Below are 16410 nucleotides of genomic sequence, written 5' to 3'. Positions count from 1 at the left end.
TATTTGTTCCTCTTTATGCATCATCTCATTGTGGCTGCTTCCCCACCGGCCTCTTCTTCAGCCACCCTTCTCACTATTTATCTTCAGCCTCAGCAGTCCTAATGCTGCCCTGGAGCTCCTTTGTGCAGTGCAGACACCGCGCACGCACACACAACCTGAAAGCTCTTCCCAGACCACCTCAGGTGGGGAAGGGCATCCGTGCTTGACACCAGCATCCCTCTCATACCTGCTGTGCTCGCCCCACACAGAGCTCCCTGGCTCACTCAGTTTGTTTTCCCCTTCCTGAGGGCTTCTGTGTGTCAGCAGCACCATGCAAAGTGTTTTACAAGACAAGAGATGCTCTTCTGACCTCACCCTGAGCCATCAGGTCATTCCCTTTGGCAGCAGCGTGTCTTGGAGCTGCTTCCTTCCCACTGGTCCAAGACAACACTTATCCAAAACCATCTCTAAAAATCCATCTGCGCTGAATTCTCCTGCTGGTCTTTTGACACATCGGCTCCACGGAGGCTTTCGATTTGGTATGAAAAGTAATTATTACTGGGGTGCAGTTTAGCAGTTGTGTTTTACAGTGCTGGTAAGGTTAAAAGAAATAATAATAATATAAGAAAGACTCAGCCAGAGTAACTGCCTGCAACATGCTATTTGCATTTTTAAGGAAATACTTCTTTGAGATAGCTTGGGTGAAAGGTCGGCATTTCCATATAAATGGAAAAGAAAGTGTGTGATGCTGGAAGTTACATCTATATTATTTTCTCAGCAGTGAGCTGCTGTTTCAGAGATTAAGGGACGCGGTTTGCATTTGGCTTTTATTGAATAGAGAAGGTACCAGGAAAGCCAAATCAGAACAAAATAATGAGGGAAACGTGCAAGAAGAAAGAAGCAACATCCTGTTCCTCAGAGATGCTCTCCTGCATGCCTGACGTGTTACACGCCTGTTTGCACACGCACTGGGCACAAGCAGATGAGCGTTACTGAGCAGGGCTCCCTCTGTGTGCACAGAAGGATGGATGCTGGAGATGAAGCCAGTGGCAGGAGTGGTCCACGCTGTGGATAAGCCTGGCAGAAGGGGGGATGCTGGCACTCATCGTTTGGCAGTGATAAGCCAGGAATTGCCTGATTTATTTTTTTTTTCCCACTTAAACTTCTGTTGTTGTTCAGGCTCCGGTATGTTTGTAAAGGAATTAATCAGCAGAATCAGATGAATTTCCTTTTCTTGTAGTAAGAAAATTCACACTTTGGGCAACTCTTAGTGGCTGGCAGGGTGAAGGCAGGAGGCAGGAAAGCCCATGACTTAGGTCTTCCTCTCCTCTTGGAGGGGGTCGGCATCAGCTGAGAGCTTTTCCAGGCCCTGCTGTTGCCCTGTGCTTTGGAAATCCCAAAGGGATTCTCCGGTGGAGAACCTCACCGCTTTGTTTTCCCTCTCATTGGTGGCCTTGCTCGCCACGCTCAGAGTGGCTTTGCATTTTGACAGCTCCCCCAAGGAGCTGGGGGGAGATGGGATGTTGAACAACATTCACTCTTTAATCTCTTTGATCGATATGCTTAAGAACAATGTACCGACAGCAGTGTCACTGTGGGCACGCGGCATTTATTCCTCCCTTGAAGGGTACACAAGCGATACAAGGATGGAAAGTGAAAACCACCTTCTTTTATATCTTCTGCAGCGCTGTGTAGTATGCTTCTGCCACTTTGCAGAAGAAGAAAAAAGGCTCTAATAAAAAAGTCTTATTAACTGGCCGTGAACACTGGAGCATGAATATTGCTCTTAATGAGGAGGGACTGTAGCCTCATTTGCTTCCTTTGCATTGTAGATGCAATGAGGGCTTTGGCTCCTGTAGCACTGGGTGGTAGAGGGAAACTGGACGAAATGTTGGTCCTTCCCTAGAGCAGTTAGTGGGTCGCTGAACAGAGCTGCTGGGCAGGCATGGGGAGGGGGCCTTGGGGGATGGGTGGCAGCGTGGCCATCACAGGGGCTTGGGGATACTGGGTCCCCTGGCAAGGTGATGCCTGTACCTTGCTGTCAACCCCGCTGGTGAGGGCTCCACTCCCACTCCAAGGAGCGGGTTTTGGTGCTTCTTCCCTTCCTATTACAACGTGTCCTCCTGTTTGGGACATCTGAATCTTCTTGCAATTAATTGCCAGTTGCTCCATGTCCTGTCCCAGGGCTGTGGGAAAGGATCGATTCCCTTTTCCCATCAAGGACATGGCAAAGAGAGTTCAAAAGCATCCGAAGGTGCCAGGTATCACAAAGCAAAGCACGAGCTGGCATGGCTGAGGTGGTCACAAGGGCTGACTGGGCAGAGGTGGCAGATGATGACATCAAAGCAGGATGAGCCACAGGATGAGGTGGCAAGGGGCTGGGAAGGAGGATCTGAGTCACTTACGCTTCATGCAGGAGGGAGCCAAGGCAGGGGATGCTCCCTTGGCTGCTGGCTGGCCCCTGGACACTGCAGGAATTGCTGGAAGGAGGGTGGCAGGTTTCTGTGGCTGGGGATGGAGAAACAGTGGCATCTTGCTAGCAGTGACCTGTCCTCTTCCCCTTAGCATAGCCAGATGGAAGCCCTGCTGCTCCCCTCTGTGCCCCCAGGACCTGCAAGGCTGTGCTTGGCTGTTGGCAGCGAACACCTCTGAGCCCTGCTGGTGCTGAGCCTGTTGCTTAGTGTGTTAGCAACACACACTGTTCTGCAAGCATCCGTTTGGCAGCGAAAGCTCTAGAAAGGCTTGATCCAACTGAAATCAAAACTCTCTCCTTTGCGTAAGCGGAAAGTAAAAGATCAGAGTGCACACCACAGATTTCATAAACTTTGTTGTAGTGTGTGGTTCGGTAGCACAGTAGGTTAAGCCAGGATTGCATGCGTGTCTGGGCTGTGGGATCAAAAATTGAGTTCACTGGTACGATGAGTTGTTCGGTCTCCAAACAGCTGTGCAGTGCGGCAAGGCACCGTGTGGTGCTGTGTCTCAGCGAGAGGGGGCACGGCTGGGAGGGGGGTGGGGATGAGGAGCAGCGACTCCCGGGCTGTGGGAGCGGGATGTGCTGGGTGAATACGATGATGGAGCCAAGGGATGGGAGCAGCAGGAGACTGAGCACTCAGGTGAACGAGGGCAATGATCTTTGTCAACTTGCTGTGAATAAAAGTTACTATTAGAAAGGGTGGCCGTGACTCTTGCACACTTTTGAAAGGATCCCCCAGGCGCTGGGGGAGGATCACCATCTCCCATTTGCTCCCCATTCACCAGGGTTCACTGCTTTGCTGTCGGTGCATGGTCATGGGGCCAGGTCCCTGCAGCTTGGCCCTGCCTTAGTAGGAGGAAACTGCTCATGGCTCCCTCATTTCTCCTCTATTTATAGAGATTATAAACTCTTCAGGACTTGTCCAGGTAAGCACCCCAGGTGAAAGCATCAAAGCTCAACATCTGCTTGGTGATTACCAAGCTCCTTTCCAAACATGCTAAGGAAAAGTATCTTTAGGTCAGCAAATGAACAACCAGCAGTCTAGCTGGGCATGCCGAGTCTTCTATCCATATATCCCGTCCTAGCTGATTATTAAATCATATTTGCTGATAAGTATGAGATGTAATATCTATTACACAGCTGTTAAACCTCAATTAATATGTTTTAATGATCAGTCGTTTACTGTGCAATATACAATTAACATCCGGTATTAGATCTTAAATTAAATGCATGTTTAGGAAGCTAAATTTGAAGCGCCAAACATAGCCATGCCACAGTAAACAGTGATAATTGCATTGAACAGACAGTATTCCTGTGCCCTGAGAGGGGCTTAAACCAACACTCCTGGCAGCAGAGAAGAATTGCTGAAGTAGCTGGGTTCTCCTTTTTCAGTGTATTTTGATCCCTACGGAGGTTGTAATTTATCTCTGTTGAAAAAAAAACACCTTGATGCATAGCTGCTGTGCTCCTGCATGTGGGAAGGCTGAACCGGCAGGCGGTACACAGGGTGTCTGCTCAGATGAGTCTTCTCTTGGCAGGGGCTGGGCAGGAGCATGGGGCAATTAGTTGTGCTTCAGGCTGGGTTGGGCTGTGCTGAGTGCCGGGGGCTGTGCTGAGTGCCAGGGGCTGTGCTGAGTGCCGGGGGCTGTGCAAGGGGCTTCAGTGGTGCAGCTAGGATCTGAGACTGCAGCCTTAAATCAAAGCTAAGACTCACATTACCTGCTGGAAGAGAAGACCTCACTGTACCATGGGTTTGGGGCCATGCAGGAAAGCAAATTCGGTTGTTGGTGTCCCTCAGGCAGTGGCTACAGAGAGTGGTGCGTGTGAGCCATGCACTGCAAAATGCAGGGGTGTCAGCCAGCAGGCAGTGCTGAGGGGGTGGAAGGGACCATGGGTGGCGTTTGCAGCTTAGAGAAGATGCAAAATTTGGATTTGAGATTTTTTTCTAAGTTCAATTCATATGAAAGATGCAGTCCAAAGGGCACCCTCCCACCCCTGACACTGCTGCTGCATGTGCTCTGAGCAGCGAGCCCACGTTGCCTGGTGGGACACTGAAGGACGCTGCTGCCTTGTTAACACAGGGTTCACCTTTCCCATGAAAAATGTGCCTGAACAAAGATGAAGAAAAATCTTACCCTCTTCCTTTTTCTTTTCTCATATGTGGGGGAAGCAAATGAAGATTGATATGTTTTTCTTCTAGTCTTTCAGTTTAAATATGCAGTGAGGCATCTTATGAGGAAATGAAGCCTTCACCCCACCATCTTTTCTCTAAGGAACCTGTCTCTCACCCCACCACTTTGCTATAGCAGATGTAACCTCTGCATAGATTTGCAAACAGAGGGATGCTGCTCTGGCAGGCATCCTGTGAGCACGGCTCCCCCCAGCACCGTAGGACACGTGTGGGAGCCGGCTGCCACCCAGAGCTCCCTCCTGCCACATCCCGCCTTGTTTTCTATCCACCCTCTGTGCTGCGAAGCTTTCTGCGAGGTTTGTTTGGTTTATTCTGGAGGGAAATTTCTGCCATTCTTTGGAGGGTTTAGTTTTTTTTTTTTCTGGCAAATCAATGCTTTCTTCTCTCTTTGGAAATGTAAAGTAAAACATACCCAAGTCTGATTCATGCTTTGATTTGCATGTGATCTCCTCCCAAGTCTCCAGATCTTGTTTGGAGTTGATGACAGTGGCCCAAAGGTTTCACAGAACTTGCTCCTCCGTGCCAGGGCTCTGCACAACTCGCAATGCTTTGGTTCACAGCTGACCCTTCTCTGTAGATGTTTCTGAAGGACAGAAGGGGACAAAGAGATTCAAGGTTTGGGAAGGAATCTCATCTGGAAGAAGACACGCTGATGTTTTGGTGGTGGATCGTTATACATGTTGATGAGGGAAAAGACAGAAGTGTGGGTATGCCATCCCTGGCAGGGTTCAAGGCCAGGCTGGACAGGGCTTTGAGCAACCTGGGCCAGTGGAAGTTGTCCCTGGCTGTGGCCAGTAACTAGATGATCTTTAAGGTCCCTTTCCAACCCAAACCGTTCTAGGATTCTTTGAAAAGCAACCTGTCTGATTAGGGAACCCAGTGTGTGATCCCATCCAGGCTAGGTGGTGGGTACTGAGGATGGAGCGGGTGGGGGAAAGCCCGTGATTTCCTTTGGGATGTGAACATCAGGCAGCGATCTGTCAGACCAGCTGAGCATCTAGATTATTTTTCAAGGAGGAGTGGATGCAAGTGCTCCCGGCTGTGTGCTTTGGCTGTTCCGGCTCGGTGCCAGGGGGGGACCCCAGAACGTGCTGTGCCCACTGGGATCTACTTCCCATGGGGAAAAACTTTAATTTAAGGCAATATCCTGCATCATCACTTGGGTGGCCCAGGTAGGGGTTAAAAGAAGTGTCCTTCACAGAACCACTGAGCTGCATTTCTGCTGAACCCAGGGTCCGGAGGCGAGGTGGAAAGGGCACAGCCAGCACTGCAAGCTGATCCTCTCTGGGGACCAGATGCATTTAAGCAGCACGGAGTAGAGGAAATCTGACTCGTGTATTGATGGAGCTGCCTTGGCCATCTGAACCGGGCTGGGCAGAGGGACAGGAGTGGGCAGGAAGGTGCTGAGCTGGTGCGGCCAACGTACATTCAGCCTGGCCAGGGCTCTTCACCCCAACATTCAGCCCCTTCCCCTCCTCTTGCTCACAGGGACAAAGGCACAGGAGGTGGGGATGGGGCCCGTGGCAAGGACAAGCTGGCGTCTGGGGCCATATTCACTGCAGCAGCTTCCAGAACTCACCCTTAGCCTACAACAGAGGCACATGTGACCGAAATAGGCCCAAAGAGGATAAGTGTGTATGTGTTTGCTATTTTTTCATCCTTGGTGTTGTATCTCATGACCTCTCAACCTTTCAAAAAAATCTTCTAAGCTATCTTTAGGGTTATCTTGCATCCAGGATCCATTGTTTCTACAGTTTAACCCACTCTGCTTCTGCCCCCACTGCATCCCAGAGGGGATGCTCCTTCTTCAAAACACACTGCTCGGGAGAAGTATGCTCAGAGAAATGCTTCAGCTAAGCAGGCAGGCTGTACTGTCCTATGAATGTGCTATAGAAACATCTTTATTTCTTCCTATCTGATGGGTTTTTTTCCCTCTGTTCTCCTTTCTTCTGTCCCTTTCTAGTTTCTTTCCCACATTTTGCGTGGTTTTCATCATCTGCCTGGCCATCTGTGCCTCCCTGCTCCCTTTCCTCGGAGCTTCTCCAAAGCAGAATAATGTTTCAGCCCAGGCTGGAACACAGCGCATCAGACAGAGTTTGGAGCAGTCTCCAACACAGGTGTTTCTCCTGTGAAACCTCAAAAAGTTCCCCCAGCTGCCCTCCTGGCTCCAGCACAGCTCTGGTTTAGGACAGATACATGAAGATGACTTTCACAGTCATTTGTCTTCATCACTAACGTAGATTGTGCATCACCATAGGATCAAATTATCCTGGTCTTTCAATGTATTCATTCTTGCAAGAGCACTGTAGGATATACTGGTTGTTCCTTAATGTTTTGCAGGTAGAGAACAGGCACAAGCAGGGAAGGAACACATTCCCTACCTAATTTCTTCATGTTCTCCTAAAAGCTGCTTTGTGGCAGAACAGATCCAAAGTTGCTCGGCTGCTGTCCTATGCACTCAGCAAGTTATCCACTGCTGGAAACACCCACCTTCTGCAGGTTTCCTTTAGCATGCGTGAGCCTTCTCCCTGCTTTCCCTGTCTTTGAGGTTGCCCCAATAACAGAACCATCAAGCCAAAGAAGCAGGAGAGCCTGTTGGGCGGAGGAAACAAAGCCTCTACCCTGAGCTCTTCCCCGGAATATTAGGAGCCCAAGATGAATGAGCGCGCCAGCATGCGCGTAGCTCCTCATGTGCCTCCTTCTGGGGGATGCTCTCCTTTTACCTTTCTATCAGTGGTAGAAGATAAATGAAGCAAGACTTGGAGAACAGGCAGTAAATAATTCAGTACTCAGTGCCAGAGGGAACCGCAATTACTGATGTGAGGGGAAGACTTGTGGCGGCAGTGCCCAAAGCAACAACCATTTGCCAAGGTGAGCTGTGGTGCTGGGGGCAAGCGCCCTTGATCTCCTTGCGGTGAGCAGTACCTGCACACCGTGCAGCTGTGCCATGCAGCTCCCGCACCACTGCAGCTCCTCTGCGCTGGCCCCGCTGCTGCACGTCCACCCATGTGCAGCAGGGCTGGCGCCAGCCCCTTGGAGATGCTTGAAGTTGTATGAGATGAAGGGAAAGTGCTGAGAATCTGCTTGGGAAGTATATACGTCCCACGGTATTTCCCCACGGATGGAGGGTCCTCTCTGCCTGCTTTCCCTCGCTCCCAGAGCAGCTCTGTGTCTGGAAGCTCTAACTCTGAGAGCCGTGGTTTGCACCTTCGCTGCTGTTTGTGGACGGACTCCCTCTAGAACACTGATGTCACAGACCGATGCCATGGAGATGGGTGGGGACCCCACTCGCTTTCATTGATACACAGCTAAAGGGTCCCATCCACTGCCCTAGGTGTGCACATTTTAAGGAAAGGTTAAAAATTAACTTTACTTCTGGAATGAGAGGAAGCTGTAAGGGCACAGTGGGGTTCCCCAGCCACTGCTGGCAGCTGCCTTGCCCAGCCCACCAGTGACACTCACTGTTAATACTGTGGTTTCCAATGGAGGACCAAGCTGAGCAGCATTACAGTGTTTATGGTAAGCTGAGGGTGCGCATAAACATTTTTCATGGTTGGGGCTCTTGGCTTTGGCATGGCACCCTGGGTTCCTGCTCGGGGCATCGAGACCCTCAGCCAGGATTTTTATGGCCGTTAAAGAAAGCAGGCAGGGAATATATATATGGCATTTTTGTCTCCGGTTGCTGCTGCTGGGTTGCTGGGCTGACTCCGTGTCCTGACCCCGTGTTCCTCTTCCCTTCCCCAGAAAATGAGTTTCGGGGTGAGCTGCTGAATCAGAGGTGGACCTGCGGAGAGAAGATCAGCAGCTGCGAGGGAGCCACCAGCCTGCACGGCACACACATCAAGGTGAGCAGAAAGCCTTCCGTCCCCTAAAAGCGTGTACTTTTGTGGTACGGTGACCCTTGGCCCCACACGTTGGCCATGGGACGAGGGCCACGTGCTGCTCCAGCCCTTATGGACCAGGTGGTTCTGGGGGGATGGAGCCTTTCCGGTACCCAAAGTGATGGGCAGGACTTGGATGTCTCTGTCTCCCTGCTGCAGCCAAACCTCCTGCATGGTGAATCCGGGCAGAGAGGGCTTCCAGCTGCCAAGATTTGGCTTCGAGTCCACATATTTAAATCCTTGCCTTCCTCTCTGGTCCCATCCTTCAAGGGCGGATCAGATCAGGATATTTAGGTCAGTCCCAGGCCTGATAAAATAGGCCCTTTCTGCAAGGGGCCGGCTGGTCGGAAGGAGCCCCCCGCACGCCAGGTGAAGCTGTGGAGCCTTTGGAGGAGACAAGTGCAGCATTCATCCCCACCAGGACCCCGGGCAGCAACAGGGGCTCAACAGAGCCACTCATTTACTGCTGCAGCTGTGGCTGATGAAAGAGGTCCAGCCAAAGCTGTCAAACCTCCTGGCAGATTCACTGCCAGCAGATTAAGAAGCTTTAATTAAGCATAGAATTGGGCTGCTTGCTACACAAATGGCCCTTCCTGTCCCGTTTTGGCCCCTCGGTAGTGAGGCACCATCTCAGATGGGCGGATGGACGCACCTGGGTGGTGGAGGAAGCCCTCCTTTGGTGACTGATGTTACTGACTCTTCCTGTATCCCCAAATAAACTGAACCCTGGGAAACCCCCAAACCAGCAAAAATCCACCCTTAAAAACCATCCTTCTTCACTAACAAGCTGTCAGCTGCAAGCAGGTGTCGCCAGAAAAGCTCACACCTTCTTAGAAAGCAGAGTAAGCAGTTGTTGCTATATTTAAAACGAGCTCAATTAAGGCTTTTCTATTGAACCTGCCAAATAAGCACTTAGATTAGATTTAATAAGATTGTTGTATGTTAATAAAGCGATGATTACAAAAGGTAATATTCCTCATACCTGGTGCTCATCTAGTGTGCTGTCTCTGCCAGGCACATTGCTAACAAGGGTTTCCTGCAACCTCCGACTCTGCTGATTTGTGTTAAAACAGAGTGACTGGTCTGGGGGCAAGAGGAGGAGGTGGGAAGGGGGCATCTGAAGTGGGAGCAGGATTTGGGGAGCTGCAGCTTTTCGGGGTGGCAGTGCTGGTCCTGTAAAGCCAGGGTCAGAGTCACACCGTGGGATGTCAGGGGTACACAAGGGCCTGATCCTGTGCATCTTTGGCTGCAAGACCGAGCCTGCTAGCCTAAGGTGTGTGAGTGAGCGATAGATCAGTTCTGGTCCTTTGTTATAAAAGCCAAATTAAACTTGAACGGGAAGGAAGAGGCTGGCTTTGATAAGGCTATTGCCAGCTCTCCATGTGCAGTTTTCCCCACGCATCACTTTAAATCCATTTAGGCAAATTTAAAAAATAGTTCTCTGCATATCAGTGCAGTAGCATATTTGTTTTCTGCCGTGTTTTCCTAAAATGCAGGTAGAACTTACGATGGTTTAGGCCTAGGTATTGTGCCTGTGTGCAGCCCTCTTCCTCGCAGTGGGGAGCGAGATCTCAGTTGCTCTCTAACCTCTGGGTCTGCCCCATGCACACATGCTTCCACTTGCGTGTGTGCTCCTAAATACATATTGTATTTAAATGTAGTTTTTCATGCCAGTTACAGCTTGTAATCCACAGGATGTGCAGCAGTGAAGGACAATGGGATGTGGGGCACGTTTACTTATTTATTTTTGCCTCTTAAAGAAGTCCAGGCGCAGGATAAAATTTCCCATGACAGGTCTGAAATGAGATCTCCGGAGAGTGCTGCGGTGAGGTGCTTGCTGCACGGAGCCAGCTGGGACTGTCCGCATGGACGCTCCTGCCTGCGCTCATCCTGGATCACCGTGCTGATGGAGAAAAGAATCTTTGTCTCCCAAATCTTCCCTATTTTCCTGTGCCACAGTGAGCTAGCTGGGGGTACCGCTAAGCAGCGGGCAGGCTGTTGCAGAAGGCTGGCCACTGGTAGGACAGGCAGGGCTGATGTTGATAGGACCACCAGAGCTGCCCACCCCCTGCCAAGAACATGGGCTGCTGCAGCCCTCTTCGGAGACAGGCATGTAGCTCGCCTCAGCCATCGCCTCTCATTGTGCCACTCGAGGATAATCTTATGAAAAAGGCAGCTTATTACTGAGCTTGAAAGCAATGAGGTTGAAGAACTGTGATATATTATTTCCGCCCCCCCTTCCCCAACCCCTCCTTTTCTGGCGTAAGAGCTGTTTGCACGAACGAAGCCACTTAGGTCTCTCTGCGCGTGAAATGGCGTTTGGATTGCGTGTTGTAGCACTTTCAAACAGTCAAGAGGAAAGTATATGTCAACTTAAACTACTGCATATGAAATCACCCCAGCCTAATGCTTGAATGTCAGCGCTGCAGAGGCACATGGTACAGCTGCGGCTGTGTCAAACGTGATGCTCGGGAGCATCTTTTCTGGTCCGCTTCACTTGTGCGGAGGATGCCTCTGCTATCGCTACAGAGCATTAGTGCTCGGTAAGCGTATCATTCGCAGCATTAAGCTTTTTTTTTTGGGGTGGGAGTTGGACCTTTTCTGCAAACGCAAACTGACAGTACAGCTTCGGGAGGATGTTTGTGACACCTCGGTAATGTGTAGTTTGAGGGGGGTACAAGCTGTGGGTTTGCATCTAAAGATGTCAAGGCAAAATCCTCCCCCCGACTCCAAGCCCCAGAACACTGCGCAGGGTGTCCTTTCCTGGAAGCAGTCAGAAAGCAAAAGGCAGGCGGTAGTTTGTTCAGCTGAGGATGGGACTCACAATAGGTGGAATGTCAGGAGGATTTAAATCAAGCAGCAAGGAAGACCCTAAAGGGAAGAAGCAAAAAAAAACCCCTAACCTCAGAGTGTGGTTATAAAATAGCAGCTGGGAGCTACTATTGAGCCTTTTTTAAAAGTAGAGGCAGATCAAGGGTATTTCTTCCTTCATTGTTCCCTTATTTTTTACAAAATTAACAGCTGGAGAAGGTCCAGTGGGACAAAGTCCTCTTCATTTTCTGCAGTGACTGATGATGCCATGGTGCTTTGCAGAGAGCAAGTGGGAGAGATTTGGAGACCCAGATCCAGGTCTTTCCACCCATGTTCTGCCTGCATCAGCCAAGGAGGGAGATTCCTCAGCGGTGGGGAAAAAACCCTCAGAAAAAAACAAAAAAAAAGAAAAGAAAAAAAAATACAACAGAGGAAGAAGAAATCGGGACAGGCCATTCAAGCCCATCCTCACCTCTTGGTGGGTGCTGAGGGGCAGTTCTGGTGCCTGGGTGTGATTTGCCCCATAGTATACATCCAGCTGGACCGCAGGGTTTGCTCCCTTCAGTGGCTCACACTGATAAGGTGATCCTTGGGTAGGAAAGGAGCAGTGGGCAGCAGTGCAAATTAACCAGCAAATTAATCTTCCCTGGTGAGGGCTCGAAGGTGTTTGCTGGGACAAGGTTGGTGATGGAGGAGGTTTCCCACCCAGCATCCTTCTCCTTTCCCTCACCCTGGCTTTGAACCCAGCCCTGAAATGGGGTTGTGGGAGCTGGACCGTCCTTGGCCTCTGCCAGGGTGGAGTGAGGTGTGGTGGGGTCCTCCCTCGTTAGGGTGGTCTGTGCTGCCTTCTCCCATGAGGAGCTAAAGAAGGGGCTCTTTGGACCTGGAAGGAGGGAAGGACCAAGCAGAAAACCACTTTTCAACAATTCTGTTCTAAAAATGTAATCTCTTCTGGCATTTTCCTCCTCTTGCTTTACCTGCTGCTAGGCAAATTTAGATTTCGGGGGTTTTAACTAAAAATAGAGGCTCTGTCTGTCAGTCTGTCTCTCTAAAGCTCAGACGCAGCTTCTTGCAAATGGCATTTTGCTATATCTGCGAATAAGCACTGATGGAAGCTCTGCTGTTTTCAGAGTGAAATAAATATTCCCGCTGAATCCTCACCTCCCTTTGTCCACCTGAAGGCTTTTTTAAGATGTTTATTTTCTCTGAGCTCAGTGGTGCTTTTGAATACACAGAAAGTATTACTGCTGACGGTGGGGAATTTCATCATGGCCCTTAATGGCATATTTGCATAGAGCTATTGAAGCCTAGGCACACCTAGGTGTCAGTGCATGGGAGGCTCCAGCGGTTTTAACTTAGCACCTCACTCTTCCATCGGAGAAGAAGTCTGTATTAAGATAAGAAAGAAGAAGATATCAACCCCTCAGGTACTCCATAAAATTAAACATCAGGTCCGTGCTGGTGTTCCCACGCTGTATCCCTGTAGTCTTGGCAGCAGAGCAAGACCATCACTGTAGGAGGAGGCTGTTAAGATTCACTTTTTACTCAGGTTAAACAGTCTTTCCAGTTTATCTGTCTGAACCCCATTGATTTAGATTTGCAGCACTGGGACATGGTCAGTATAGCTTGTGTTACGGTCGTGTCAGGAAGCTACTTGGTGCGGGACAAATGCGTGGTAAGAAATAGCCCCTGCGCCATGGCGTGTTCGGAGAAGTGGGGGGAAGGAGCACCCAGAGATGAAGTGACGCTCTCAAGGTTGTCCTGGCTCAGTGGCAGAGCACTGAGCTGAATCCTGACCTCAGCACGGGGTCCTTTCTACTGCATGGCCTAGTGGTGTCGGGTTAGGAAACCTGCCAGGTGCTCGTTTCGGTTTAATGTGAGAAATAATCCAGCGATAAGGCGAGGATGAGCAGAATAAACCTCTGTCTTTTCTAGCTGGACTAACATGCTCTGAGGCTGGCATCTGCTAGCAATAATTTATTTGCAGGTTTCCTTTCAGATTGCTTTGTTTTCCTTTCAGAGTTAAAATAATAAGAGTGAAATCCAGATAGCTTCTCAGCCTGGCTATTATGCGAGCAAGGGAGAGAACAAATGAAAATACCCCATCAGTTTCCAAGACTGCAAACATGCACTATGTGACCTGAAATTTCGCGTTAAAACGATCTGTCTAGAGGGCTTCTCGCTGAGGAGGCAAACAATAAAGAACAGTGGTTTCATGTAACCTTCATGCATCCGAGCCCGATAACCACAGAGGCTCCAGAAGCGCAGTAATGGCCATGTCAGTTAATTTAAGTTGCCTGGGAGGAGCAGGGGCTGAGTTCAGAAATGGATCTTTTTCCTGGTGTTTCTGCACTTTGGTGGGAAATGAAGATTTTTGAGGCTGGTGCTGCTGTTGATTTAAGCTGAGAAAAGCAGCTTGATGGTAGGAAAAAAAAAAAAAAGTCTGGGAGTACAGAACTCACCCCATCCATCTGATGCTGTGAGTGAAACATTATAATTATGCAGTGGCGGGGCTGTGTCAAGTTCTTTAACCAAGTAATGGAGTCTTCCCTATGGGGGAAAATCCCAATAATTTAGTGATCTAGTGAGATTTTTTGAGTTTTTTTGGTTTGTGTTTGGTTTTTATTTAAAAAAAAATGCTGCTTTGTAGAGATTACAGGCAAGGCAGCTTATCTGGCTTTTTCATCCTTTGGTCTTCAGCAAGGTTGGGTCCGTCCCTGCCTCAGGTGGCTCCGGTCCCCTTTCCCTATGCAGTGCCCAAGTATGCTCCGGTCTTCCCAGGGCATTTGATCCTGGCTTGAAAGAGGTGGCAAAGGCAATGGGAGGAGTTGCTTTATGAAGTGCTGTGGTGTAGTGAGGAGCTTGGGTGTGTTACCTAATTTTCTGAAGACAAATGTAACTTGAAATGGGGCCTCCCCCATTTATAGACAAGCAGCTTGAGCCCTTCCCACCTGCCTGTCCTTGAAGGTTTAAGAAAATTGAAGTTTTGCTCTGCTTTTCCCCCACTGTCCCTGCAGGGTCCCAGCCCTTCTTCTTTTTTGGCCAGAGCTGGCACGTTGCAGGCGGTGCCCATTACGCTTCCCACTTTGACTAATTTATCTGCAGGAAACCCATATTGCCAAGGCACCAGCCCAACATGTGCCAATTCCCTGGGAAAACTGTCAAAAAAAAAAAAAAAAAAAAAAGAAAAAAGAAAAAAAAAGAAAAAAGAAAAAAAGAAAAAAAAAAAAAGCCCTCTCTGAAGTTCGTTTTGGTTGGAGGCAGACTCCCAGCAATCAAATGTATTAGTTGTATTGTCGGCGCGCGGCAGCGGCATTAGCTAGCTTGCTCAGCGCACGCCAACGTTGAAAGGCTCATAAATGTAATGAAGTCCCTTTGACACCTGCTCCTCTCCACACTTTAAACGTGAGCCATTGGTCCACAGGGAAACGGGGCTTTAAAAATACAAATTATAGTAATTGTCTGCTGTGTTATTGGGAAGATTGTAATAAACGTGGAGCACAACACTGCGGTGCCATGAGCTGAATGCTGACAGGATGCATAAATTGCTCCAGGTTTTGATTTTTCCCCCCCTTCCCCCCCTCCCCTCCTCGCCAATCTCCCTATCTAACAAAAACACATAAATCACTGTGTGTTAACGCCGCATTTCTGGAGGGTGGCAGTGGAAGGGAGAGGGGCACTGGGGGAAATTCCATCCCTGCCCTTTGGAGTGGGGACTTGCATCCCCTCTCCCTGCCTGCCTGACAGCCTCCCTCCTTGCTCCCCCCAAGCCTCAGGGGGAACAAAAGAGACTCACACCAAGCAGTGCATCCTTTGAGGCTGATGGGTGAGGACCTCCCCAGCCCCTTCTGCTGGGGACTGTGAGCAGCATCCATCAAGAAATAGTTTCAAGGTGCTTGTGGGGATGCAGTGGATGTATCAGGCGAGCATCATCCCAGCTACCGCACATGCTCTGCATGCATGTCCCTTCCTGCTCCTCAGCTTGGGGGAGCAGCTGCTTGCGTCCCCCCTCTCTCAGGGGCGCTGGAGGGTTAGCTGTGGAGCCTCATGTGGGGATGCACAGGAGCTGGTCAGATCCTTTCCAACCAGTAGAGGATGCTCCAAAGAGAATCTGGTTTTATGTCAAATCCCGCTTGGAAATGGTCCTTCCCCTGCCTTTCTCTCTGCGCCTCTTTATCCCAGGAGGAAATGTCCCAGATGGTAGCACTACAATAAAGCTCAAATTGTCTTGACCCTAACCTACCAGGCTACAATCCACCCCCTGCCCACACCCTGATCCTGCGTACCCCAAATGCACCTGCCTGCAGAGAGAGCATCTGTGTCAAGGGCAAGATGTAAAACCAGCTCCTTGACCACTTCAGCAACTTCATTGGCAACTTTAATGAAGTCCCATTTCTGTTATTCTGGCTATGCCTTTTTGCTCTGCCACAGAGGTTCCCCTGCTCTTGTAGCTCCCACCTCCAGGCACAGCCTGATTTCAAAGCCCCCCGATGCTGGGGCATGGGTGTGTAGCCTGCGCTGCACCCCAAAGGTGGCTGCACTTCAGCCTTCCGCTACCTTGTGGCATGTTGTGATGTTTAATTAATATCAAGCACTTTGAAGTCCCCAGTGTTGCTTATTCATGCCCATATTCCCTGCAGACCTCCTCTTTGATGTCCATGTTGCAGGGGTTATTTAGATGCAACCCTCTCTGTGTCAAATTTAAGCAGAAAGAAGAGGGTGCCCTTTAGGGCACTACACAAAAAGTTGCCCTTCCTGAGCACAAGATCAGCTGGGCTGTGTATCCACAGATTTCTGAATATGTGCCAGCAACTCATCTCGGTGCTTACAGCGCTTCTGTGGTGCAATCCAGAGAAATCAGTTTTGCCCTTAAGTGCTCAGACACGGGTGTTTTCCATCACGGGCCATCACATCTGGCTGTTTGTCCCTCTGTAGTTCCCAACCAGTGGAGAGTCCTTGTTGTGTCCCAGGATGTGGATATTAATTATAGGGTTCCTACAGGGCACTGTGGGTTGAACAATCAAATCAGTGCAAGAAACCTCTGTCTCAAAATTATGGGAAAGCTTTCCCTGCTG

At 49.7% G+C, this 16410-nt stretch overlaps 1 protein-coding gene across 6 annotated transcripts in view; it reads left to right on the top strand.

Annotated features, from left to right (window-relative positions):
* Positions 1-16410, top strand: part of MYT1 (myelin transcription factor 1) — a 62394-nt gene that overhangs the window by 11564 nt on the left and 34420 nt on the right. For all 6 annotated transcript variants that reach the window (XM_056354917.1, XM_056354916.1, XM_056354913.1 and 3 more), the window contains exon 2: positions 8388-8488. Coding sequence is in view for 4 of the 6 variants with exons in the window: in XM_056354916.1 (XP_056210891.1) it covers positions 8388-8488 (101 nt within the window). In the remaining 2 variants the exon portion in view is untranslated. The remainder of the gene's footprint in view (positions 1-8387; positions 8489-16410) is intronic.

This window comes from Falco biarmicus, chromosome 10, assembly GCF_023638135.1.
Source record: "Falco biarmicus isolate bFalBia1 chromosome 10, bFalBia1.pri, whole genome shotgun sequence".
NCBI classification, from domain to species: domain Eukaryota; kingdom Metazoa; phylum Chordata; class Aves; order Falconiformes; family Falconidae; genus Falco; species Falco biarmicus.
The sequence above is the reverse complement of the archived record's forward strand: the minus strand, read 5'-3'. Positions and strand labels throughout refer to the sequence as shown.